Source organism: Gopherus evgoodei, chromosome 2 (genome assembly GCF_007399415.2).
Source record: "Gopherus evgoodei ecotype Sinaloan lineage chromosome 2, rGopEvg1_v1.p, whole genome shotgun sequence".
Lineage (NCBI taxonomy): Eukaryota > Metazoa > Chordata > Testudines > Testudinidae > Gopherus > Gopherus evgoodei.
This window is the reverse complement of record NC_044323.1, coordinates 294,054,648-294,080,681: the sequence shown is the minus strand read 5'-3', so window position 1 is coordinate 294,080,681 and position 26,034 is coordinate 294,054,648. Positions and strand designations below refer to the sequence as shown.

Below are 26,034 nucleotides of genomic sequence, written 5' to 3'. Positions count from 1 at the left end.
CTCAGCAAGCAGGTGCTTGGGGCGGCCAAGGGGAAGGGGCGGCCTGTTGGGCTCTTCGGCGGCAATTTGATGGCGGATCCCTCGGTCCCTCTCGGAGGGAAGGACCTGCCCCAAATTGCCGCCGAAGAAGAAAGCGTCGTGGTAGAGCTACCACTGAATTGCTGCAATCGCGGGTTTTTTGTTTGATTGTTTGTTGTTTCTTTTCCTGCCCTTTGGGGTGGCAAAAACCATGGAGCCGGCCCTGCTCTGTACCATCATTGGACATGAATCCACATCACAATGCCCATCCACTGTTGGGCACAGGTTAGCAGCCTCCGCTCAGGAGACTGACCCAATGTGAAGAACAAGCTTCTTACCTCTATGGGAAACGGTCTCGTCAGACCAGAACTGAGGTCAGCTGTAAGCCAGTCTGAGGACGCTTATATGGGCCTATGGTGCAAGGGACAATATTGTTTCCTTGCCGTCCTCCTTCGAGCTGTCTGTATCCATCTCTGGTCTCATGTTTAGACTGTAAGCTCTTTGGAGAGGGTCAGTCTTTATATTCTGTGTATGCACAGCACCTGGCACGGTGGGCTCCTCGGCGCTGTGGTAGTAACAAAGAAGAAGAGACGGAGGATTATTGGCAGTGGGACCCCAAAGTGGAACCCTCTGTTCCCGAAGCAATGGCATCTTCCTAGGACTGATCCTCACCTAGGGACCTGGGCCAGGAAAGTAGAGGGCAGGGCAAGAAGCACACACAAGAAACCAGTCATGCCAGGAACAAAGGAGGCTATGAGAATATTGCCTTTAAGGCAAACTCAGCGCTGATTAATTGCTGCGAGGTGCTTATATAACGCTGGTCGTCGTCGGGTAGGATTGAACCAGGGACCTCTGGAGCTTAATGCATGAGCCTGTATCACACGAGCTAAAAGCCAAGGCCCTGGTAGCTAAGGCTGTAGCCCAGACTCATTTTCTCTCTCTCTCTAAGTCTCTGTGCCGCTAGATGGGACACAACACCACACTCAGGAGATGTGTGGGTTACACTTAGATACCACAATATCTACACGTTACAGCTGCCTAGCTGCATCTGCAGTGTGGGGCAAAGGGAAGGCTGGTTCAGTCTGGCTGTGTACGGGCAGACGTGTGTCTGACTCGTATAAGAACGGCCACATTGGATCACGCCAAAGGTCCATCTAGCCCAGTATCCTGTCTTCCCACAGTGGCCGGTGCCAGGTGCTTCCGAGGGGATGAACAGAACAGAACAGTTCATCAAGTGATCCATGCCATCGTCCAGTCCCAGCTCTGGCAGTCAGATGTTTAAGGACAGCGTGACCATGGGGTTGCATCCCTGACCATCTTGGCCAACAGCCATTGATGAATCTAACCTCCCTGAACTTATCTAGATCTTTTTTGAACCCTGTTATACTTTTGGCCTACCCGCGTCATCGTTCCAGCCGTGGGTTGGCCTTACTCATTCTCCTGGCGTTTCTGGGAAGGTACTGGCACACGCACTGGACGCAAAGCTTGCCCAGCCAGTGCCAGGCAAGTGATCAGAGAGAGTTGTTCCTGCCTGTAGTGTTTGCTGTGAATTCTAGGGAGCGAGGAAGCTGAAGAGTGATTCCAGAAACAGCCCTTAGCGGTGGTTTTTATCAATGGAAGGTAGCGCTGGTGAAGATGCCGACCCAGGATGCTGACCCTTCAGGACAGAAGAGGTAGTAGCTGTGCAGGCTTCTCTGTGTAGCTGTCTGGGGAGTCCAGCTTCTAGTGGGGACAGGGCAGTGTTCTGACCCAGCCATGCCTTAGTCTCTCGGCTAGCGCTGCCCTGCAGTACCCAAACTGAATGGTGCCTTTTGTGTTAGGAAGATCTGCCTCCGTAGGCTGTTACTGAGTCTGCCCTTGCACCCGGGCCTTAGGGATAAAGGACTCGACCCTGGGGCTGCCTGCCCTGCATGAAGAGTCATTTTAAGGCCAAGCTACTAGACCTGACTAGACTAGAAGGGGACGGCCACAGCTCTGTTGGTAAGACTCGCTTTATCCATCACTGTCAGCAGCCTGTCGTCTGGGTCCATCAGTGCCGTGGCCCCAAACACTTCCTGGCTCCATCTCCGTTTGTATTTTTCTATTGCTGTTTGCGTCACTTCTCTGGAATGTTTTGTTAACAGCCTCCAGTGGGTACTTGGGGGCCGGCGGAGCAGACTCTATGCGCAGGGAGAATCTTCATACGCGTGAACCCCACGAGGTAGTTAAGCAGGGAAAGAGACAAACGAGGATCAGCCCAGCACACAGAGCCTGGGCAAGGAACCCTGCCTCCCTCCCGCAGCATTTCCCTTGCACTCCCCTTATCGGGATCCTGGGCCTAGGCAGTGTGGCCTCCTCCATAGCGGTTCCTGGCTGCAGGTCACTGACTAGTCTGCTGTGGAAGTGATGGACGCTCACTGCTTACGGACACTAATGCTCGCTGAGGAAAGCACTAGGAAGTGGACCATATGGCACAACCCCGCACTGAATCCTGGGGAAGGGACTAGATGTATTTGGTTGTTTGCCCCTGTCGTTCCGTGAGAGCCAGGGTTCAGCCATCTCTATTCTGCTATATACAGGGATTTATGCCATGCTCATTCTCCCTCCCCAAAAATCAATCCTAGTCACCTGGCTGGAGACGGGCAGAGCTGAAGCACCAGCTCTCTCTGTATCCGGCCCCAAGACATGTCCTAGCAGTACACGGCCCTTTCTTGTATGGTAGCACCAGGGAGTGAGTGTGCAGTGGGCTATGCGAAGCTATCTAGGGTGACACAGCAAGCTTGGAATGACATGCAGCTCCCGGCCCCTGGACGAGTGAGGTATAAAATATTTCCTTGCTCCTTTTAGGTGGGAATGGGATGTGCAGAGCTGGCCAGCGGGGAGGAGAGCTATGCACGGCTCTTTCCATCCCCTTTTCCTGGAAAGGCCGGCAGCAGCCTCTGCCTGAGAGAGAGAAGATGCCGGGTTCAGAGAAGCTTTAAACTGCTCCAGCTTTTTTCCCCCTTTATTAGCGCCATCAGTGTAGATGTCAGGCTAGGTAAAATGTCCCATTAGCCATCTGTGCACTGAGGAGTGAGCCAAGAACACTGACACAGCCAGACGTGGAACTGGAGGCCACTCTGTCCCTTACGCACCTGGCTCACCCCCGTGCCCAATGCTCCAGCCTTGCTACCTTAACCCCACTCCCTTCCCATTTGGCTCAGATCTGTGACCCAAACAAATGAAGGTGATGCAGCCACAAGCTCATATCTGAAAGGCGGAAACTTCCTTCAGGGGAGAATGGGGATTTTCTGGGATGTAAATAGGAGTAAGGGGATCTGGCCAGCCAGAGAGAAACTAGCAGTGGGATGGATCAGGTGAAGGGGCAGGCATGGCATCACTCAGATCATTTCAAACTGGAGAAGTGAAGCCTTTGGAAGTAGACTATCGGGGACAATCCTTGCCTGGCAGCTGGAAGAGTTAATGAGTCTCTTCATCTCTATCACCTGAGTCTTATCTCACTAGAACCTATTTTACTATTCTATGTTGGCATGGCTTGCTGATTCACATGGGATTTGCTGCTGTTTTCATACTTATATGGATGTGTTTTTTAGGAGGGATGCAGCCGACCTCCAGGATGATGGGGAGATTCCCGGACCCTCCAGCGCAGAGCAGGGGGTAAAGTTTTGGAGTGACACAGACACCCCAGCATGCAGCAGACTTCAGAAGCTCCCATCTTTCATCTCTCTCCAGTCACCTACCTCTCCAAGTGCGGTGGCATGCACAGCTGACAGAGACAAGACAGGGGAGGATACAGGTATAAGGCTGTTGTTCTGTGTTGCATTCTCACAAACTCTGGAGCCCCCTGTAGTTCATCAGCCAAAGCCGAGCGAGAGCCATGTCCCAGCTGTAACTTCTCTAGCTGCCCCTGCCCTGGGCACAGTACTGTTAGGGGCCTTATTCCTTCACCCTCTCACTTCCCTGGTCCTTCTCGCATGAACAGAGAGCAACAATACCCGAAGTCCAAACAATTCGATGTTTATTGGGATGAACTTCCAGGAAGCATGGTTCCAGTTTCCTTCCTTAGTGTTCCCTTCCCAGCTCTGACACCACAGAGCCTTGTCTGTGACCCTGTTTCTGTTCCCATCCCCTGTTCCCATTCCCCCTTTAGCAAAACATGATCCCAATTTCCCCATTACCAGTCCCTGTTCCCATTTCCCCCCACTTCCTGATTGACTGCAGACTATATAGTAAAACTTGAGTTCTGCTTAACTATACCTTAACCAATCATTTTACTGAAATTTAACTAACCAGTCCTAACATATTGTAACATGGTTATTTAACCAATTATATCGCACCACCTTAACTGGTTTACACCCAACAAAATTAATTATACAGCAGACAGAAACAATCACAGAACCAGACAGAGACCATGCAAGTAAACATACAAAACAATATAGAAGTGAGGATTTCACAACTACAGCTATACAGACATAAGGATTCTCAGCTGTGTCTATTGATAAATGAGTTCTTACCAGACAGGATGCTATCAAATTAAGTTTCCTTTTACATCTTCTAGGCTCTTCTCTTTCTCTGGAGGTGATAGGAATATCAGGGCAGGATTGTGTTCCCAATAGCACCTTATTTCAATGTGACTTGTTTGGAATGTGAGGATGTGACCAGACACTTCCCAGCTTATGGCTGCCTAACTACATCTTATCTGAAGGCCTTAGCCTGTCACAGTAAGAGAAGGCCATTACACGGACCGTGATTTTGATTCTTTCTATTATACCTCTAGAACTAGCTAAGTGATAAGAATACACCTACATTCTTAAAGTATAGGCCTTTGCAGACAGGCCTGAATATCTATATCCTAACAAGTACTCCTTCAGGACAAGGGACAGCCCGGCTGTGTGAATTCAGTGCTCCACAAAGGGGAGAACTGGAGTAGAATTGGGATGGTGCAGTCGTGCATCCCTACACAGCTCTGCTGGTATTCTCCAGCTCTGTCAGTGCACCTTAATCCTGGCTTTGGCTCCTCCTGCTTGTCATTCCTGGGACGCACACAGCTCGTCCAGTGTGCTGCAGTCCTGACCTGCAGCATCACCCATTCTATTCTAAACCAGGCCTTAGGGAGAGGATAGTATCAGCTGGAGAATTGCGGGCTAGTGTTTTGATGGGACCAAGAGTCCATTGGGCACCATCAAATACATTTACTTGAAGCCTGAGCTGGGGTTAGAACCCATGTGTCCAGAGATGTGCCTGAGCCGGGGTTAGAACCCATGTGTCCAGAGATGTATCTGAGCCGAGGTTAGAACCCATGTGTCCAGAGATGTGCCTGAGCCGGGGTTAGAACCCATGTGTCCAGAGATGTGCCTGAGCCGGGGTTAGAACCCATGTGTCCAGAGATGTGCCTGAGCCGGGGTTAGAACATGTGGGCACCTGTAACCCATTCCACCACCGCATTCCCTCGAACGGCATGCAGTGAGCTTACAGCTGCCTTTGCAGCATAACTGCAAAATCTAGTCCTGTATGTTACCTTGAAGGACATCTCCAAACTGCAGTCCCATCTCTGCGGTCACACCATAATCAACTCCAGTCAAGCACCCTTCTGTTTTAACTCCTCAGCTTCCAGTGTGTGTGAGGAGGAGAGACCGGGTATATTAGGATTAGAGATCTGGTAGTTCAGAAAGTTACTTAGCCCTTCGCTGTCCTTTACAAATCTCCCAGCATTGACTGTTGGGGCCAGTGCCTGCTTTGTGAAAGAGAAACAGCCACTTGTTCGGTGTGAAGCGAAGCAGTAAAACAGGAGGTGAACAAGTGGAGTCTCTTCTGGTATTCCTGGGCCTGTATGAAATGACCAGGGTCTCAACCCAGTTCCATGTGGAACAGCATGCGTAGCTCAAAGACTGGCACCACCTCTTGCTGCCTGCACCTCCCGCTTCTTGGGCAAGGTCTGAATAGATCCTGGGGACTACCCATCAGGGTTTGAGGGGCACTTCCAGAGGTGAGGACAGGGCAGTGTGCTATACGACTGCCCCACGCTATCTTCACTGTTAGATAAACACAAGGCTCCAGGGCCGTCCATCATGCACCTTTCAGCTGTGTGAAATTCACTAAGAAACTTGAGACTAAACACGGTGATGAGTGGGGCTTTCAGCAGCAATTGGTTCAAATGCCAAAATCAACTTGCTGACTAACACAAGGCAGCCCCGAGGCGAAGGGGAGTGAGAGTTAAGGTCCCCCCGCTGCTGATATGGGAGCAGTGCTCGGCTGGCTCCTCAGTGAATCCTGTCCATTTCTCCTCTGCTAGAAGCCTGGCCGTCATGGCATGGAGATTCAAGGTTGGCAGCGGGGTTACATTATTTTCCCCTGCCCTCCTCCCATTCCCTGGAAAAGAGAGGAACACACACATTTCTACTTAGTCCGAACCTCTTCACAGAAACCTTCACTATTTAGACACAGCCACACATGGCAGGGCTGGAACAATTTTTATAATGGGGGTGCTGAGAGCCATTGACCAAACTGTAAACCTGGATATCAGGGTTGGCAACCTTTGGCACATGGCCCATCACAGTAATCCACTGACTGGCCACAAGACGTTTTGTTCACATTGATCAACTGCAGGCACGGCCCCTTGCAGCTCCTAGTGGCTGAGGTTCGCCATTCCCAGCCAACGGGAGCTGCGGGAAGTGGCGCGGGCCGCAGGAATGTGCTGTGAGCTGTAGGAGGCCGTGCCTGCGGACGGTCAACGTAAACAAAACGTCTCGCGGCCCACCAGCGGCTTACCGTGTTGGGCCATGTGCCAAAGGTTGCCGGCCCCTGCTGTATATAATGGAAACCATTTCAAGCCAGGGGGAGCAACAGTTCCGGCACCTGTTGGCACAACTGGTCTGTTGTGCTGTGAGATCAGGTGGCAGGTTAAGGGAGGCGGAGAGACTCAAAAGAAAACCAGACTTTCTTCGGAGTGAAAGATGATGGTGAGAATGCTAGGCTGAAAATGGGGGACGAAATCCCCACAAAATGCACAGAAAGCCATCTGTGTGGGATGGCACTCCATTCAGAATGCATTCAGCCCGTTCCCTTGGCTGGGTGCACTGTCTTGGAAACAGCAGAGCAGCCAGCTCCTCTGGGACTGGCAAAATCTTCCCAAGTGAGGCAAGGGATTTTGCCTTTGGGTTTTTTTTAGTTCTCATTTTGTCTCCAGTAAGTCACTTGGAGATTTTTGCGATTCCTTTTCTCCTGCTTAGAGCTCAGCTCCTCTAGAGAGAGGATCTGCTTATGCTGCTTTTGGTGTGTGACACGCAGTGCAGTACTTTAGAAGAAGAGGTGATTGGGGAGGGCACAGGGGGCCAAATATTCAAATGTCCATTTAGGACCCGAAAATTAGAGCTTGTCCAAACTTTGGTTTTAACTGGAAACTTTTTTCGATGAAAAATACCATTCCGTCAAAATCGAAGTGTTTTGCGAAGACAGGCTGATTTCAGTGAAATGTTTGGGGTTTTTTTCAAGAAAAAATCAAGTAAAAATATTTTTTTTCATTTTGAACTAAAATCAAAAGCATGGTTTTTGTTTAAATTTTGAAAATTTTCATCAAAAATTAAAAATTTTCACAAGAAAATTATGGAGATAAACTTTCTGATGGTAATAAAATTGAATTCTTTTGACCATCTCTACCCCAAATGGGAATGGCCTGCCTAATGATGGCACTTACCTGTAGGCGCCCAGGTTTGAAAATAGCCAAGGATGGCACTGCTAACTCCAGGGGTATGGACATTGTCTCCAAGAAGGTCCCTCAGTTTTCTAGCACTCTATGAAGGTCTCTAGCACCTGCTGGGGGTGGGGGAGGGAGATAATGAGAAAAGGCCCAGAATGCAGCATAAGACAAAACCCAGGAGCCACCTCTTAATCTACTTAGACTGCAAGTTCTTTGAGACGGTGTGTGTTTGTGTGTGCACCTAGCACAATGGGGCTCTGGGTGCTCATGCAATGCCAATACCAATTCAGCCTGCGTAGAATTACTTGGCCACTGTGTCAGGGTACTGAGGGCCCCCTTTAGCATGCCATCTGCGGGGGTGGGTGGGGCATACCTAACTCAGACGTCCTTTGATCTAGGAGGAGGCAGGAGTGTAAATAATGTTCTGCCATGTTGGCTGCTTCTGTCTCTCACTCCTGCACCCTTTTCTGTAGTATCCTATCTAGGGAATGAAACCAACATTTTCCAAAGCAGGGGCTTAAAGTTAGGTATCCAAGTCCCCATACAGTGGTATCCTGCTGTTCACAGGCACTGAGCCCCGCAGTCTCCCGTTAAGTCAGTGAGAGTTGGGTGGGGCTCGAAAGCTTTGAAAATCAGGCCAGTAGGTTATAACAAATTGGCCACGTGCTCCAGTTAGATCCCAGAGCGGGGACAGCCTGAGAAGTCCCAGCAACGCGCTGCGAACTCACCCAATTCAGTAAAACACCCCCAAGGGAACTGAGTATTGAGCTGCCTCCTGAGGATGCTGGAGAACTCCACCAGTCAGCTGCTGATGGAGAAAGCCTTCTGGAGGTCACCCAATCACACCTGCCTAAAATAAGACACAGTCGGAAGGATTTATGGAGCCTGTCACGTCAAATGTGGCTGCTGGACTGGATGGCCCAAGGCTTGGGTCTGTACAAAGAGAAGGGACGCAGGGAAACAAGCCATGCCAGGAGCACAAATCCATTTCTTCAACTTTTCCTCTCTGCTCCATGTCCTGTTTCTGCAGTGTCTTCTGTATCTCGTGTCTAATGGCGGTGAGATCACCTTGCAATGAGGGCCAGCTGAAAGCTCACGTGAGCCCCCTTCCAGCCTCCTGTGCTGGAGAGAGACGTCTCTTCTGCTTAATGCTACTTTGGAGCTGTGATCAGCCTGGCAGTGAAGTGTAAAACCCACTTCAAGGCTGGGAAGTTTCAAGGCATCTTGATGTCTGGGGGGAAAGAATTCCCGGGATTAGCAACATATTCCTTAGGTCGCTGGTAAGCATGTGTGTTCGGAAGAATGGCTGCTTGGCTGCATGCTATTGAAATGCTAAGCAATGGGCGAGCAGGGCAGTCAGTGCCCTTTCAGCAAGGATCATTGCTGCTATAAAGGCTTTTCTACGCAACATGGAGAGAAGTGCTTGGCTTCCCTTTTGAATCACAGTGATTTCTTCCCCCTCCTTCCTCCTCTTGGCCCCGTTTCAGCTCCTTTTGATCTCAGTGGCAGGGCTGCTGCTGTCTGCTGTGGAAAGTGCTCTTGAACCAGTGAGTTAATCTGGCTTTTTTATCTCTGCCGTGAAAATGGAGCAATTAATCCGCAGAAAGAAAGCTGTTGAAATGCTATGAATTGCACTTGTCAGTCTGGAGTAACTCAGCCTCTAATGAGTCAAGGGAATGGGTGTCAGATGGAGGATAAAGATGCAGTAGCAGAAAGGACATCTGGGAGGCGAAAGAAGCATTTATTTCTAACTCCTGGTGTTGGTCATCGTAGAAGGAGAGTGCGTGCAGAGAAAGTAGCTGGTGCTATCTATGGCTTGGCTTGTCTAGTGGAAGCACCAGCCCAGTGAATAAAGAGCTCACACATGCTCTTGAAATGGGTAATCGGGCTCCTTCCTCCTCTTTCTCTGTCTTCCCCCTACGTTAGCAGAAGCACTGGCTGTGATGCCCCACACAGGTCCTTACAGCTCGTTTCCTGCTCACCTTCTCTGGAGACGAGGGAACAGCTCTCATAGCGCGGTGGGCCCTCGAGCCCTTCAAATCGGCATGGCCTGCGTTCGGAGATGGGGCTGTGCTAGAGAGCCAGACAGGGGAGTTGCCAGGGCTGGTGGAGACAGGATGCGAGGGTAGGAGATCCACGTGCAATAGGATGTAACTGGTAGCCCACTCTCCGCATTCCTTGCCCTCTCCCTTCCCTCTGAGGCAGGCACCCGCCCCTCCTCCAGTTTCAGGGGGGAAGTCCCTTGCTGGAAGTGAGACGCCCAGGCTGGGGGGGCGGCTGGAGACTCCTTGGAGAACGTGTAGGTGTCGGGACTCACAGGGAATTGCAGCTGTATCAAAACCATTTTGAAGGGGAGTGTGTTCTCCTGCCAGAGATGAAGTGATTGCCACGCTGTTGATCCATAAAACACACAGGCCTTGCTTGGCACGTGGGCTGGGGGAGGTGGGGTGGGACTGTCTTCTGGTTGTGGTTGTCACCAAGGGACTGGGCAGGGGGGGCCCCCATCCGTATTTGCTGCCCTATCCCTGCACTCACGAAGCATGCATCCTGCAGTGAGAACTGCAGTTCAAAGGTAATATGTGCACAGTAGGGCTCCTCAGCCAGTTACAATGAGCCAGGTTTGCTGACAGAAGAGATGCAACTTTTGTCATTGCTTCCATTCATTCACGGTGGGCGTGTCCTCAGCAACCACTCAAGAGACCAAAAACTCCCATGTTTAGTGGTGGATGGTTGTCTTGTCCTGTGCTCTGTCCGCACTTACGAAACCACCTCAGCTTATCCCCGAAGATAAGAGGTTGCCCAGTAGGGTGGTCAATTCCATGGGTTGCCATGTGTGTCTAATTATTAGATAAATGGTGAACTGCATTTGTCATACCGCTTTGGCCAGCTCGGCTTTTCTTTACCCACCATATTAGGAAAAACTTTTTCACTAGGGGGGTGGTGAAGCACTGTAATGGGTTCCCTAGGGAGGTGGTGGAATCTCCTTACTTAGAGGTTTTTAAGACCTGTCTTGACAAAGCCCTGGCTGGGATGACTTAGTTGGGGTTGGTCCTGCTTTGGGCAGGGGGTTGCACTAGATACCTCCTGAGGTCCCTTCCAACCCTGATCTTCTCTGATTCCCTGAGCCTTGTTCTAACATCACTACAGCCTTGAGGAACTGCAGGCAGCCATCCAACCCCAACAGCCCCCTGGTTCGACTGGTCTGCGAGGCAGGAATGGCAGTAGGTGCTGATTAAAGGTCCAATATCTCTCAGCCCTGGAGATTTACTCATGGGAACTTCATGCTGCTGAAGAGGGGAGCTCTGAACTGGCCATCAACAAGTTTAGGCTCAAAATTAGGCAAAAGTTTCCAACCATCAGAGGAGAGAAGTTCTGGAACAGCCTCCCAAGGGGATCAGTGAGGGGCAAAAAAATCTAACTGGCTTCAAGGCTGAGCTTGATAAATGTCTGGAGGGAATGGTCTGAGGGGCTGCCTACAACCGATCTGTGAGAGCCAGTAGCAAAAATCCTCGACTGCTGGAACTGGGACACTAGATGGGCAGGGCTCTCAGTTACTACAGAGAATTCTTTCCCAGGTATCTGCCTGGTAGCTCGTGCCCACAGGCTCAGGGTCTAACAGGCCCTTTGGGGTTGGGAAAGAATTTTCCCCTGGATCAGATTGGCAGAGACCCTAGGATTTTTTTGTCTTTCTCTGCAGCATGGGGCATAGGCCACTTGCTGGTTTAAACTAGTGTAAATGGTGAATTCTCGGTAACTTGAAGTCTTTAAACCAGGATTTGAGGACATCAGTAACTCAGCCACAGGTCCTAAGCCTATTACAGGAGTGGGTGGGTGAGTTCTGTGACCTGCGATGTGCAGGAGATCAGACTACTGATCATGATGGTCCCTTCTGACCTTCAAGTCTACGAGTCTGAGATTCTCAGCTGTCCAGTGGGATACTCAGCTCTTGCTTGTAGCCCTTGACAGTCCCCAAAGATAAAGACAGGACATTTTTGTGTACAAAAAATTGTTTCAGGCCATTTGTAAAGGAGCTTTAACCTTGTTAGTTTCTATGTTCCTGGTGACTTACCGGTAGAGGGCTATAAGAAATTGTGTATGTATCTGTATCTGTATTTTAAAAATGCATAGATACTTTGAAATATAGGGAGGATTTTTTATAATAGCTGCCCTATGTGACATCCATGGAGTGAGGAGAGTTAGAGAGACGTGACTGGTATGAATTCGAGATGACTGCTCGTTTGTAATGCAACGGTCTCAAACGTGAGCTTATTACACTACACAGCCATAGGTTCTCTATTAAATGCGCGTGCGCATCTATGAAACATATCATTTGATGCACGCTCTTTAAAAACTCTTCCGGCTGGAAAGATCGTCATGGAATTCCCCATTTTAAAGATTTTGAAGCTGCCACAGGAAACATTTCTGAAACCAGCATCACTTTTCAAACTAGGAGAACTTCTTAAGCGCATCCCCTATGTGTGGAAGATCTGTCAGCCTACGCAGTGTACAAGGAAATTAAAGTATTTGTGTCTCTGCAGAAGCGAGTGGAGTTGGGAACAAGTATATCACCACTCTACGTTCAGCCCAGGTGGCCTCTGTTGTGAGCATGCAGGTAACTTGCCCAGCAGCCATTGAACACCCAGATAACAGTAACGTGTGTATTGGGTATTCTGAGAGAGAGGACTGAAAACTCATGTGGTTTATGACCTAAGCCCCTATCAATTTAATAGGAATGTGCATGCTCCAGGGTGGACAATATTATGCTTGTACTAAAAATCAGGACTGTAAGAAAAATGTCGCATTTATTTTCAGTGCAGGGCCTTGGACCATCAGATTGCAGGCTCTCTTCTCCTCTGTCTCAGTTTTGCAGTTTAGGCTGGTAATGACCCTTAGCACTTCTATACAGACCTCCAGCCAAGAATTTGGAAGTGCTTTACAAATGTCCATTCGTGCACATGCTCCCCTCTTCTGAGGCAGGTCAGCTTTACTGTCCCTATCTCGCTAGCTGGGAAGCCGAGGCACAGAGAATTGAAGTGATTTGCCCATGGCCACACACGTAGCCAGCTGCAGAGACCAGAATAGAACCCACAAGGTCTTGGTGGGAAGTCAGTTGTTCCAATCCCGGATCACATTGCCTCCTTTGCCAGCCTTCCCAGGGAAGGGGTGGCAGTTCCATCTCGCGAATCATGGAATAACCCCACACTGACAGGGGTAGCGAGATGAACTACATATCTCCAGAGATCTGTTCAGTCTCTAATTTCTGTGATTGTAGGAACAAGGATTGGTTGCTCCCCCTGAGCAGTGACTCCATGCTGGGACCCAGACTAGACCCAACCCCCTCCAGAGGCATTATCTGATTCTGTGACTGAGTCTGTATTAGCTTTACATCCATGCCTCGCATGATCCTGCTAAGTCTCCTTGCCCCTGTGTGCAGGGCCTGACTATAATCCCACCAGCTGAGCCACTCACTCTCTCTTCTCTGCGATCTTAGAAGCGCTGCTGATCTGCTGCTGGTGTGGCCGTGCCTGGTGCATCATAGATGGGTTTTCAGAAGCACCTCAGTGACTTGTGCCCAGGATTAATGCTCCTGAACCCTTTAGGTGCTCTTGAAAATGGCACCCCATCCCTTTTCATGCCCTTTCCTGTGCACACTCGGGGAAGAGTTTGGTGTGGTCCATGGCCTAGCATGGACTCAGTGACCTGGCCCTGTTAATACAGTCTCAGAAGTTAGAGACTGAACAGACCTTTAGGTATCAGAGGGGTAGCCGTGTTAGTCTGGATCTGTAAAAGCAGCAAAGAATCCTGTGGCACCTTATAGACTAACATGCATCTGAGAAAGTGGGTATTCACCCACGAAAGCTCATGCTCCAAAACGTCTGTTAGTCTATAAGTTGCCACAGGATTCTTTGCTGCTTTTACAGACCTTTAGGGATATCTGGTCCATTTCCCCAACCCTCTCAATGTGAGGCTGTTCTCTCCAGTGTGCTCCAGACATGGGGAAAGGTGTCTTCTAAACCGTGTCAGCTAACACATTCTAGCACTCTAGTGTAGACATGGCAAGTTGTACTGAACTTGCATGAGCTGGTAGGGGTCGACCCTAGGTGTGGAGAGGCCCAGGAGTTAGCTACAGCTTTCATGCTAGTCTAGGCATGTCCAGTGTCATGTTAAACCCGTCTCCTGTGCAGCATCTCAGTGCCGTGACTGTCTGAGCCACAAGACTGGCACAGAACATGGACTGACCCATACCAAGAGCCTCTGCTCATCTAGCTCTGGGATGGACTTGCTCTCCGCTCCCCGGGAGTGGTGTTAATGGGGACCAGTGTGCCTTGCAGGACTGTGATATGGGGCTTTCCCCAGCAGCCTGCTCTGACTCTAGGAAGCGGGCCTCCTGCTCCGTTGCCCTGGATGCTGGCTGTACACTGTGCCCAGTTACGGGGCCTCATGTAGCGTTACGTCCAGGCACAGCACGCCTTCCTCCCCGGCTGTGCCGACGCGGCAGCAGATTAGTGCAGGTGCTATCACTTCCTCAGTGCCACCTTTGTGTGACTAGCTCTGCCCTGCGCAGAGCCTTCTGCTGGGCGAAGGGGACGGCCTGGCTCTCATTGGCAGCCTTCCCTTCCTGTGTGCGGCAGGGAGAAAGCTCCTTTCCAGCAGCAGCCGGGGACACAGGGAGAGCAGCTGCCCCCTAGATTTAGTTGCAACATTTGTGTCCTTCACCTTGTTTTGTTCTTACAAAACTGGGGAAGCATCTTGGTGGGGTTGGGGGTGGGGAGAGATAAATCTATTACACCCTCCCCTCCTGGAAGTGTTTCCGGATAGGGGATACACTTAGCCACCCGCCCCTCCTGGAAGTGTTTCCGGATGGGGGATACACTTAGCCACCCTCCCCTCCTGGAAGTGTTTCCAGGTAATGTGCTTTTCCATATTTCACCTTCCAGTTAAATAGCCTGCACTGGAGCTAACTGTCCTCCCTGCGATAATTGTAACCAAGCGCACCAATGCAAACCATTCCAATCGAGTGCTAATTTAATTAGAAAGCACCCATTTTAGTTAATTTGTTCGAGAAGATCACTGAAAACTCCTGGAGAGAACAGATGTTCCCCTTTCCCCCGATGAACATTCAGGGGTTTGTAAATGGCTCCACTCAGCCTTGTTTAGGAGAGAAAAGAGGATTTTATAGCTGCAAACGACCCTTTCTGTAAACATTTTACAGCTCTCTGCACGTTTGAGTGACGATAAACCCCTAGCAACTCGGCGGGCTGCAAATTTGCGACCATACGGCTATCATTTTATTGTCATATTTCACAGTCGTAACGTTAATGGAAGATGCTCGCTACAGTCTTTTTTAATGGCTCCGCTGAGCACGCTCAAACACTTTTGCTTTGGAAAATTCATTGAGGTGCAGTGCTTCTGTTTTTGTTTACAGCTTTCACTTCTGGAGGAATAACTTTGAAAACATGGATCCCCTCCACGCACATACCTCCCTGCCATGTTCAGATTTCCGAACCCAGTTCATAGTTCCTGGCTCCCCCGGCTCCCAGGGTTACACACACGGGCGCTGCCTTCCTGGGTTAAATGTTCCCATTTCTCACTGGACCAGCCACATGTTCCCTTCACCTGCTGCCACAGGTGAGGGGTTGCAGTGGTGAAAGCCTGAGCAGCCAGGCTGTAGCAAGTGCAGTCTCTCCCCCAAAACTTTATAGATGTGCTGGAGATCAGTAGCCTTGAATCAGGCAGGGTATAGGAGGGGACTATGCCCATCCCTCATTGTATTCATCAAGGCAATTTTAAGACAGCAAAATCCTTTTTCTCTGAAAGCCACTATCTGTTGTTCAGTTCAGTGGCTATTTATTTTACACACACACACTCTCTCTCTCTCTCTCTCTCTCTCTCTCTCTCCCTCCCCCCCCATCTTGCACAAGAAATAATGTGATTATTTAAAAGACCCCACACCTCCTAACCCTAAGGCCATGCTGCACATACAGCTCTAGGCAAGCAAATCGCCTTAGTCTGGGTGCTCCTGGCTCTCTCTCATTGGTCATGTAGAAATGCTAATCAGGATTTCCTCTGCCTGCAGGCGTTCCTGAATGCCATACCTCTGGTGCTCTTGCAGTTTGCTCGGCACTGGGTGGGTCAGGACGGCTAGGTGAGGCAGGGTAGCAGAGGATCAGCATTGAGACCTGGGCCTTGGTCTCGCCAGGCAAGGCCTGGGCACATTGCGGAGCCAGTACTTTCACCCTGGGGAATGATCTCACCTGTGTTCTCCTCTAATGATCCTCCCAGGCCATCGTAGGAAATAGCATTTGGGAGTCTCTCTAATGCCACTTTGGAATATCTTTACCTCCCAGAGCTTCTCGTCTCCCAAGCACTTCACAGGCATTAACTAACGTCCCAGCAGCTCCGGAAGGCAGGTAAGAGTTACCCCAATTTACTTACAGCGCTAAGTGCGATGAGTCCTGTCCATGACGGGGGTTCCTAGGCACTACAGTAAGACAGAGAATAAATAATAACAGGCTTAAGCTAAACTGAACCAGAGCAAAAGTGTTCACACTCAAGGAGTGGCCCCAGTGTAACACAATCAGTTTCTAAACCAAGGTAGTTAAATTGTAGTTTTTTAATGTCAGCAGCAAAGAAGCATTGTCCAATGGGTAAAGCACATGACTCAGGGCATGTCTACACTACATCTCTAAGTCAACCTATGTTAAATCAACTTACAGCCACTGCAGTGGCTGATGTCCACGGTCCCCTCCTGGGTTAAAGACTCCAGGGTTATGCACACAGGGTGTGCGTCCTCACCAGGAGCGCTTCCACTGACAGAAGGGAGCAGTGTGGGGGAGCTGAGAGGCACGACTTGCAGCTCCATGCTGGGAGCCCGGCTGTCCCCCAGGCTTCTCACTTCCCTGCTCCCAGCTGGGAGTGCAGGGCCAGGGGCAGCTGGGCTTTAGTTGCCCAGCTTTCTTGTCAATTTCACAACTCCACCATGGAGCCCTGAAATTGCTAAGACAGCTGACACCCAGTGTACCTAATGCAGCGTCTACACAGACACTGCGTCATCCTAACTGCATCTCTCGTGGGAGCGAAGTAGTTATGTCGGCGTAGTGGGGCACTTACATCAGCAGGACAAGTTTGTCGTGTGTGCGCTGACATAATAAGGTTAACATCAGCTGCTGTATGTCAATCTGTGTAGTGTAGACCAGACCTGAGAGTCCAAAGATCTGAGCTCTCTCCATGCTCTCGCGAGCTTCTCTTGTGACCTTGGACACGCCACAGAGATACCATGGACTTAACATCTAAATCTGATTAGTTTAAAAAAATGAGTTCAAAGTGGTTTTGAGTCCTAACTTGGGGCTTTGTTCCACTACCCGTCACTGTGGCCCTTGAGCACCTGTGCCTGAATCACTTTGCCAGTTTTTGCATTTTGTGACCCTTTGTTGTTGTCGTTAAGAAGAGTGGGTTTTTGTCTGTTGCTGTGTCAAACTCACACAAATTGGGGCGAGTGTATGCGTGAGATGAGCTGACTATGCCGGGGGAAGAGTGATTCTGACTGTACGTAGAGTGCAGTCAAATTTACTAAATAAACACACTGCCAGGTCAAAGCGATAGTGTCCCTCACCTCTGCCATTGCAGTCATTTCAGGCCTGCTGTGTAACAATAACAAGTACAAATGTTCAGATGGAAGGGTGGCTTTTAACATAAGTGACTCTGTAGCTGCTCTGTGACTCAGTTTCCCTTTTCTAAAGTGGAAGGAGTACTTCCCTACATGGCAGAAATATTAAGGCTTAACTCTGTGGGTGCAGTGTGCTTAGAGACCCCTGGTTAGAGGAGCGCATGTTGTTCTCTGTCTGTATCTCAGGTAGGTAAGAGCGTTATCAGTAGGTGCATTAATTTGCTACTTGCCATTGACCATATGCCCTTGGGCATATCCCCTCCTTGCAGGGGGCTGCTGCTGCCCTTGACTCATGCCTTCCGCCCTAGTCTGGGCTTCTGAGCTCACTGGCAGGGCTGGAGTCTTTGCACAGAAACATATTTCTCTTACCTTGTTTTGAGTACTCGGCCTTTGCTAGGTGTCTCCCGACCCCCAGTTTGCAGTGGGATCTAACTGTGCCGGGAGCCTTCCAGGCACTAGCAGGAGTGTGTTCCTGCTTCCGGAGAAGTCTGGGGTCTCGTACAGCCAGAGCCACTGGGTGGGCTGCCAGAGTCCTGCATTTCACCACACTAACGCTGTTGCATCCCTCGTGCCATCTGCCTCTTGTAGCAGCGTAGGTGCTGGCAGAGGAGCAAGCTGGTACCCCGGGGGCTCCCACAACTGAGATCTGCTGCAGCAGATGCTGCTAAGGGCCATAAAATAGAGAAGGGGGGAAAGGGAAAAAAACACCCAGCAACCCTTAAGGACCCTGTCCTCCACCCATCGAAGGCAATAGGAATCTTGCTGCTGACTTGAAGTTGAACAGGATCAGATCCCAAGTATAAAGGGATGGAAAAAAATGTTCGTGGCCCCTGCCATAAGCCCTCAGTCATACCGGCAGATGTGTGTACAAGGAGCTGCCTCTCCGTTCCCCACCCTTGCACTCGCTGAGGGGCAGCTCCATCTGCAGCTCAGCACTGCTCTGCAACCAGGTGGGTGAGGTGCTGTGCCATGCCAGCCCCTAACCCCACAGGGACACAGGGCTGTTCAGTCTCGTCTGGCGGGCTGATCAACCTCTGAAGCCCAGAGGAGCACAACCTGCTGAGAAGACACCACGATGGGCAGAGGAAAGCTAGGCTAAGGGCTTGTCCCTGTGTGGTCTGAGAGCTCATTGCCTGTACTCACATGTGCCACCCCGGTACTGTAGTTGTCTCTTCCCATCAGTGCAGAGGATATGGGCGTGGCCGGCTTTGTACCCAGCCGACTCCCCTCTTTAGCAGCTGTGACACTTCCAGTCACCTGCCCCCATTGGAAGGAAGGACGGACAGTGTGGTGCCTCAACTCTTCGCACAGACCTGGGTTCTATTCCCAGCATGGCCACACACTTGCTGTTGTCACTCACCCTCCCCACCTGTAAAATTGGGCTAATACTCCGCTACCTCATGGGGTGGTTATGAGGCTTTCTGCAAAGCACAATAAGGTCTTGGCATAGAATGTGCTCTGCACCTGCAAGATGTCATGGAGGAGGTGGTTATTTCTTATTTCAATGGAGCCTGAGACCCTGAGTTACCGACCAGGACCGTGCAGGCACTGTACGAACCCAGGACACAGGTGGTCTCTGCCCTCCAGAGCCCGTCTCTAATGAGGAGACACTGGACAAATGCATCCGATTGTGAGGCGCTGAGGTACTGTGGTAACGGGCCGTATAAGTACCCAGACCATCAGAAATTGAGGTCTCCCCATTAGCATCACAACTCACTGGGCCAGACAGTGTCAGGCTGACCTGCTACACAGGGAATTTCAATGGCAACGCAGTAAGATTTGCCAAGTTTGCTCTTGAATAGAAAGTTTGAGTCAGAGACTAAAACAGCTGGTCAGAGCGGCAGCAGATTGGACCAGTTTGTTTCTTCCTCAGCACGGGGGAGCTCCAAGTGCTGAGAGCTCGGTGTGCACTTCAGACCCAGGCAGCTGCTTCACTTCCTGGAGAAGTCATGGGCTCTGCCTACCGTGCAGCTGTTCTGTGAGGAGGGGAAGCGAGCATGGTGCTGGGGAGGGAGTCCAGAGAGGGCAGTGGTGGCCCAGGTGCAACTCCACTCCAGCATCTCTAGGGACCAGTGCAGGCGCCTGGGGATGGTCTTTTCCACTTTCAAAAAAGGGAGTTGGGTGCATCACTGCTTCATCTGGAGTCTCAGGTAGGGACATAGAGTCACAAAGCTTAAGGCCAGAAGGGACCGTCAGATCATCTGGTCCGACCTCCTGTAGATCACCGGCCACCAGCACCACCCAGCACCCACCCACTAAACCAACGACCAAAGTATTACAGCTGGCTGATTTCCTGCCCTTTGCTGCCTTCTCCAGAGGTCGCCTGACTGGCCAGGATGGTTTAGCGGCATCCAGAGGCAGGGACTGAGCTTATCAAGGGAACGCCCCCAATCTTGGGGCCCACTATCCCCACCTGAGAACCTTCTTCAGTATCTTTCTGGTTACGAGCAAATTCCACTGCGGAGGACCCTTGAAGTCCCTGATGTCACTGTCCCCCTTTGCAAAGGCGTTTGCTGGGCTGGCGGTGTTAGTTGACCATAGCAGATTTCTCTTGCAATTGAACAAGTTTATCCTGTTAATGCCTATAGGTCGTGGTGCCCCCCAGCTTTGCTTACCCCAATTTCACTCCAGGGAATGAACTCCCATCGGATGTCTCATCTGGCTTCTACAGGCAAGTCCCAGGGAACCCAGGAAAATACATGTTTCATCAGGCATTCAGAGCAAGCTAATCGGAAAGCATCAAAACACCTTTCATAATTGAATTAACAAACCTCTAATATAATTGCTTTTCTAATGCAAAACCTATCGAGTTGCAGGTAGTGTGCACATGCTCCTTCTTACGGCCAGGCACTGCATGTCAGTCTAATTGGTTTCTGTTCGGCACGCTGGGTTTGTTCAGGTCATTAATGATTGCAGCCTTTACTCCTGCCATCGGCAGGTGGACAAAGTGGTTTTGGGGTTGCCTGCCAGTGTTCCCCAAAGCTTTAGGAGTTTAGCTGCTCTGAGTGATTTTCTTGGTTCCTTTGGTTCTGGATGCTAACTCTGTGAAAAGAGCTGGATAACGGGGGCTCCCCTCTGTGGGGGAGAGACATATTTGAGAGGAAGGAAGGCCTGATGGCCAGCATACCGGGCTAGGACTCAGGAGAGCAGGGTTCCCAGTTCTGCTACAGACTCCTTGTGTGACCTTCCTCGACCCGTACCTGAGTTCCCCAGCTGTGAAGTGAGAAGAGCAATATGTCCTTTGTCTTGCCTCTTTAGATGGTGAGCTCCCCAACCCAAGGGACTGTCTCACTGCGTGTCTGTACAGTGCACAGGGCTGATGGGCCCGGATCTCGACTGGGCCACTGTCGTACAGTGCTGAGGCCTGGGTCTCACTGCACCTTTGCAGTTCTGGGAAAGTGCAGAGGCAAACAACTGCGCTCACATTTGGTTTTGTTGTTTCCAGGGACACTTGAGTTGCTCACTTTAAATGAAACTTCCAGTCATAAACCAAACGCGAAGGACATTGTGATTCCATATTGGTCTGAACCGGAGCCTTCATTTCTTATCCCACAGCAAGACATTTGCAAATACGCTTGGTGATAGTTATTTTTTTTGCAGGGATCTAATTGTCTGCTGTTTTCCAATCCTCTTCCCTTATTGATTTGCAGACAAGTTTTAGACCTGGCAAGTCTCACTTATTTGCTGGGATTGAGACTCACTCCTTCCGGATTAATCTTCCACACGTGTTTAAAAGTCTTTTCCTCTTGTGGTGGAGGGCCTGGCGATGAGACCTTTTAAAATCTCACCTGGGCACTTTGGAAATCGCTCTTGCTCAGATTCTTACAGCTTGACAGCCCTGCAATTTCCCCACCTGAGTTATTGAGTCTCATAGTAATTAGAGATGGAAAGGATCTCTGAAATCATCAAATCCATTACCCTTTCAGGATAAACTATCACCCCCTGGTAGAGCGTATGTCTGATACTAAATTAATACTATGCTTGATCCTAGACAAGAAGAATTAAAGTGACTTGCTGTGTACTGTGTCAAACAGAACATAAGAATACCCCCAGTATTGCGTTCTCTCTTAGGGTATGTCTGCACTATCCGACAGATCGGCGGGCAGCGATCGAGCCAGCGGGGGTCGATTTATCGCATCTAGTCTAGACATGATAAATCAACCCCCAAGCGCTCTCCCGTCAACTCCTGTACTCCATCATCGCGAGAGGCGCGAGCAGAGTGGACGGGAGCAGCAGCAGTCAACTCACCGCAGCGAAGATACCACAGTGAGGAGGTCTAAGTATGTTGCATAACTCAGGGTACGTCTACACTACAGGATAAATTCGAATTAGCTTAAACCGATTTTATAAAACATATTATAAAGTTGATTGTGCGCGTCCACACTAGGCACATTAATTCGGTGGTGTGCATCCGTGGTCCGAGGCTAGCATCGATTTCTGGAGCGGTGCACTGTGGGTAGCTACTGTAAAAGAATGAGGCCAATAACGTCGATTTGCGTCCACACTAACCCTAAATCGATATAGTAATATCGATTTTAGCGTTACTCCTCTCGTTTTGTAGGAGTACAGAAATCGATTTAAAGAGACCTTTAAATCGATATAAAGAGCAGTGTAGTGTGGACGGGTGCAGCGTTAAATCGATTTAACGCTGTTAAAATCGGTTTAACAGCGTAGTGTGGACCAGGCCTTAGATTGATTCTCCCTCCCCTCTAGTGTAGACCAGGCCTTAGTTGTGGTACAAGGAAGTCTCACCTGTAGCGTGTAAGCGTCACATTTCATCACTGATAAATCTGGTGCGACACTGCGGCTTTTGAGAACTTACTTGAACAGACGAATAACCAGTGTACTTTTGTGCTACCATAACCCACAAAACTGTATTTGTAGACAGGCTCAAAACTCATGTGCTCTGGATTAAAGCCTCTTGCGTGAATCTGAATCCAAGTGTTGGCAAAATCAGTTTAGTGCGTGGGGTTGGGGAGGCAAAGGCTCTGGAACTGGACAGACAAGTCTCAGCTCCATATGCCGCAGGAGGTTGAATGAAATAGACTACCTTCCCGAGTAATCGATAGCTCCTGGGTGTTTGCTCTGTGGATGCTTTTTGTCAGATAACAGGGAGATAAGACAGGGTGCTCATCTGCCAGCTTTTCTGGTCATTGAGTCGCAAAACTGAACCATTGTGTTTGTGAAAGAGTTGACAAGTAGAATTGAGAGGCTGTGAAGCATTCAGCCAGTTCTGCAGCAGACATGTGCTCCTCTCCCTCCCCACCCAGGAAATAGTTTTAGGATACAATCATTCTGCTAGGGATTACCCTCTCTGCTTGGTGTGCCTGCCATCCGAAGAAAGCTGTGTACGTGACAATGAATCCCGACCCAGCGGAGTTATCTCATCTTGGGTTAGAGTGCCCCGAGTTCAGGGCTCCAGCTTAGTCTGTGGTGGATGTTTTTTAAAAACTGCAATTTAAACAAATTGTTTCTCTTGTGTGTTAGATGTTACACTCTGTTTATAGAGTTTAAGGCCATAAGGGCCCACTAGGTCATCCAGTCTGACCTCTTGTATCTCACAGGCCACCGACAGCACCCACACACTAAACCCAACAGCCAATATCAGACCAAAGTGTATCAGCCCCCGGGAGACTGGACTTCTCTGTCCTACAGGAGGGACCAAGGTGCACCAGTGCTCAAGGCCCTCACAATGGCAGGACAATGATTAAGTGAGATATATCAAGATAATCCTGGCGAGTGACCCCCACCCACATGCTGCAGAGGATGGTGAACACCCCCAGCCCCCAGGTCCCTGCCAAAATTCCTTCCCGCCCCCAGCTATGGTGATTAGCATATGAGCGAAAATCAGCCAGCCAGGCACCTGAGAAAACGCATGTTCAGTGCCACCTCAGAGCATTGACCGAACCCCGCTCAGTGTCCTGTCTTCAGCTATGGCCATCCCTGATGCTTCGGGAGGAGGAGATATAAAACACAACAGAATCCAAAGGGGTGGGGGCATCCCTTCCTGACCCCCAGAATTGGCCAGCTGGAACCCTGAAGCATGAGCTTTTGGGAACAGAAGACATAAACTGGAAGTGAGCCACAAAGCTGCCAAGCCCTGCCCCTGACCATCACAAGCAATCCCGTCATACAATCACACTCATAAATTTGTCCCGCTTTCTCTTCAAACTGAATAAGTTGTTTGCCCCCATAACTCCTGTTGGGGGGCTGCTCCAGAGCCTCCTTCCTCTGATGGTTAGAAACCACCTTCTAATTTGAAGCCGGAATTTGTTCATGGCCAGTTTATCCCCATTTGTTCTTGTGCCGACTTTGTTCTTTAGCTTAAATAGCTCTTCGCTTTCCATGCTATTTACTCCCCTGCTTGGGGATCACATGCAGCAATCTAAAGTGAATGGCACATTAAGGTTGAGAAATCAAGTGCACAAGTCAGATAGATGTCTATTGTGCTAACTTGATCTTGTTGCAAGACCTGTGTGTTTTTGTGGCAGATGTTTAATGTGTCAAAGTAATACACTGTTTATATTTAACTATTAAACCATCAAAAGGAAACTTCCCACGTGCAGTGTGGCTAAATTGGGGCTGCCTTAGGAAAATCAAACTTATCATTTCTGACTTTGCAGTGTTTCATTAACAGTGGGGTTTATTGTCTTTTGACAAAGAAACGAAAGGAGGATTAAAGATCAGCGGAAAAGTGGATGACAAGTGCAGATGTCCTGCACACACCCAGCTCTGAACCACAGTAGCATAAAAGCTAGTAGAAAGTATTCTAACAAATAAACCAATTTTAAACCTCCCTAACTTTTAAAATATTGAACAGATTTTCTTCACATTTGAGCTTTTTTCCTTCCTCAGTGAGGACTCTGAAACAAGCCAGCTTTGACGTTTCTGGCATGAGCTATTTGAATTACAGAGGAGAAGTTTTAATCCTAACAGGGTATTTTACTTTATAGTGTTTAACAAATGTGTAATTCAGAAATGGCTGAATTGATTTAGCTCAAATCTTCCATAACAAAGTCTGCCTTTGGGCTGACCCCACGGATGGAAGCTTTTGACCCAAAAACAATTTGTATGAGAGAGTTTTAAAAGCAACTGAAAATGGAGAGTGAGATTGGAACACAGAACTCTGTCAACAATATTGTTTACTCCCCGCGAACGCTGGGGCTACCACCTATGTATTTATTATCTCCACGTTCGGGGTATTGAGACCGTTCCTGTTTGTGTGCGATGATTTATAATCCTCTGCCTGCCTTAACTATATACAACAGTGTGTGAAATTGCTCCTGACGCCTTCTAGTGCTTTTGTCTCAGCATTCAGTGTAAAATCATTTACTTTTCTACATTGGGGTTATGAGTGTTGGGGGGCAGTCCCCTTCTTCCCCCACCCCCTTTTCCAGTAGCAAAAAGAAGAAATGGGGAGGGGAAATAAACAGGAGAGGAAGTAGGACAGCACCACTAAGAAAAACCATAACATTCATGGAGGACAGGCCCATCAATGGCTATTAGCCAGGATGGGAAGGAATGGTGTCCCTAGCCTCTGTTTGCCAGAAGCTGGGAATGAGCGACAGGGGATGGATCACTTGATGATTCCCTGTTCTGTTCATTCCCTCTGGGACACCTGGCATTGGCCACTGTCAGAAGACAGGATACTGGGCTAGATGAACCTTTGGTCTGACCCAGTGTGGCCGTTCTTATGCTTTTATGGAAAAGATTGTGCAGAAAACTCTTAATTTTCACCCTTCTGCCTCTCTTTGCTCTTCCTTTTAAAAGGGCCTCAAGCTCTCTCTGATTGAAACTTTTCCTCCACTGACTGGGCTGGGCGTTTCCCCTGAGAAAGTGAAGGCTAGCGCTTTGCCAAATTTCACCTTGCAGCTCCCTGCAAGTTAGCCCACAGGGTGGTTTGAAAAAGATGTTTCTATAATGGGAAAAGTGTGGAGGAAGGGGGTTACTTTCCTCGCATTCAAAAATGGTTAAACCATTTTCATTCACACTTCACACGCACACAGGAAATGCCCCTTTAAAGGCAGGGCCAGATCCTGGACAGTTTCAAGACGTGCTGAGTGACTGCAAATAGAGGATCAAGTATGGCACCTTCTGCTACTTTACAGAGTTCAGTGCTGCTCTCACTACAGTAATAATGTGAGACTTGTTGTGCTCACTCTGAGCTCTGACTGTTAATTAAAGCCATCTCATTAGCCAACTTCTCCTTCGGGGAGGGGGAGTTGTTAAGGAGATTGCAAAGATCTTCTGTCTGGCTCAGGATTGGCCAGGAAGGCCTAAAGGGAATGATGCAGCAATGGAGAAGCAGCGTTTCTATCTGGAACGTTGCAGTGACTGAAAGAGATTAGCAGGAGGGATTCTTTTTCACTGCATCTCTGTTTTATGCTGCCTCCCATCACCTTAGCCTCTGGGCACCTTCCACGTAAAATCATTAGCAACAATGAAGTCCCTAGTGGACTTCATGGAGGCTTTGGCGCTTCTCCCTGTTGGGTGGCCTGTGGCAGCACTTTGGTCTGTCAGGTGTCCCTGCTCATCGGGGGTCTTTAAATCTAGCATTGAGGATGTCAGTAGTTCAGCCAGAAGTTAGGAGTCTATTGCAGGAGCGGGTGGGTGAGGGTCCGTGGTAGACGATGATCAGGACGGTCCCTTCTGGTCTTAAAGTCCAAGAGTCTGA

At 49.5% G+C, this 26,034-nt stretch overlaps 1 protein-coding gene across 1 annotated transcript in view; it reads left to right on the top strand.

The window, feature by feature from the left end:
• ZC3H3 (zinc finger CCCH-type containing 3) overlaps nt 1-26,034 on the top strand; it is a 351,980-nt gene that overhangs the window by 308,324 nt on the left and 17,622 nt on the right. Inside the window, exon 11 of the mRNA XM_030553922.1 lies at nt 3,591-3,793. Within this exon, the coding sequence (XP_030409782.1) occupies nt 3,591-3,793 (203 nt within the window). The remainder of the gene's footprint in view (nt 1-3,590; nt 3,794-26,034) is intronic.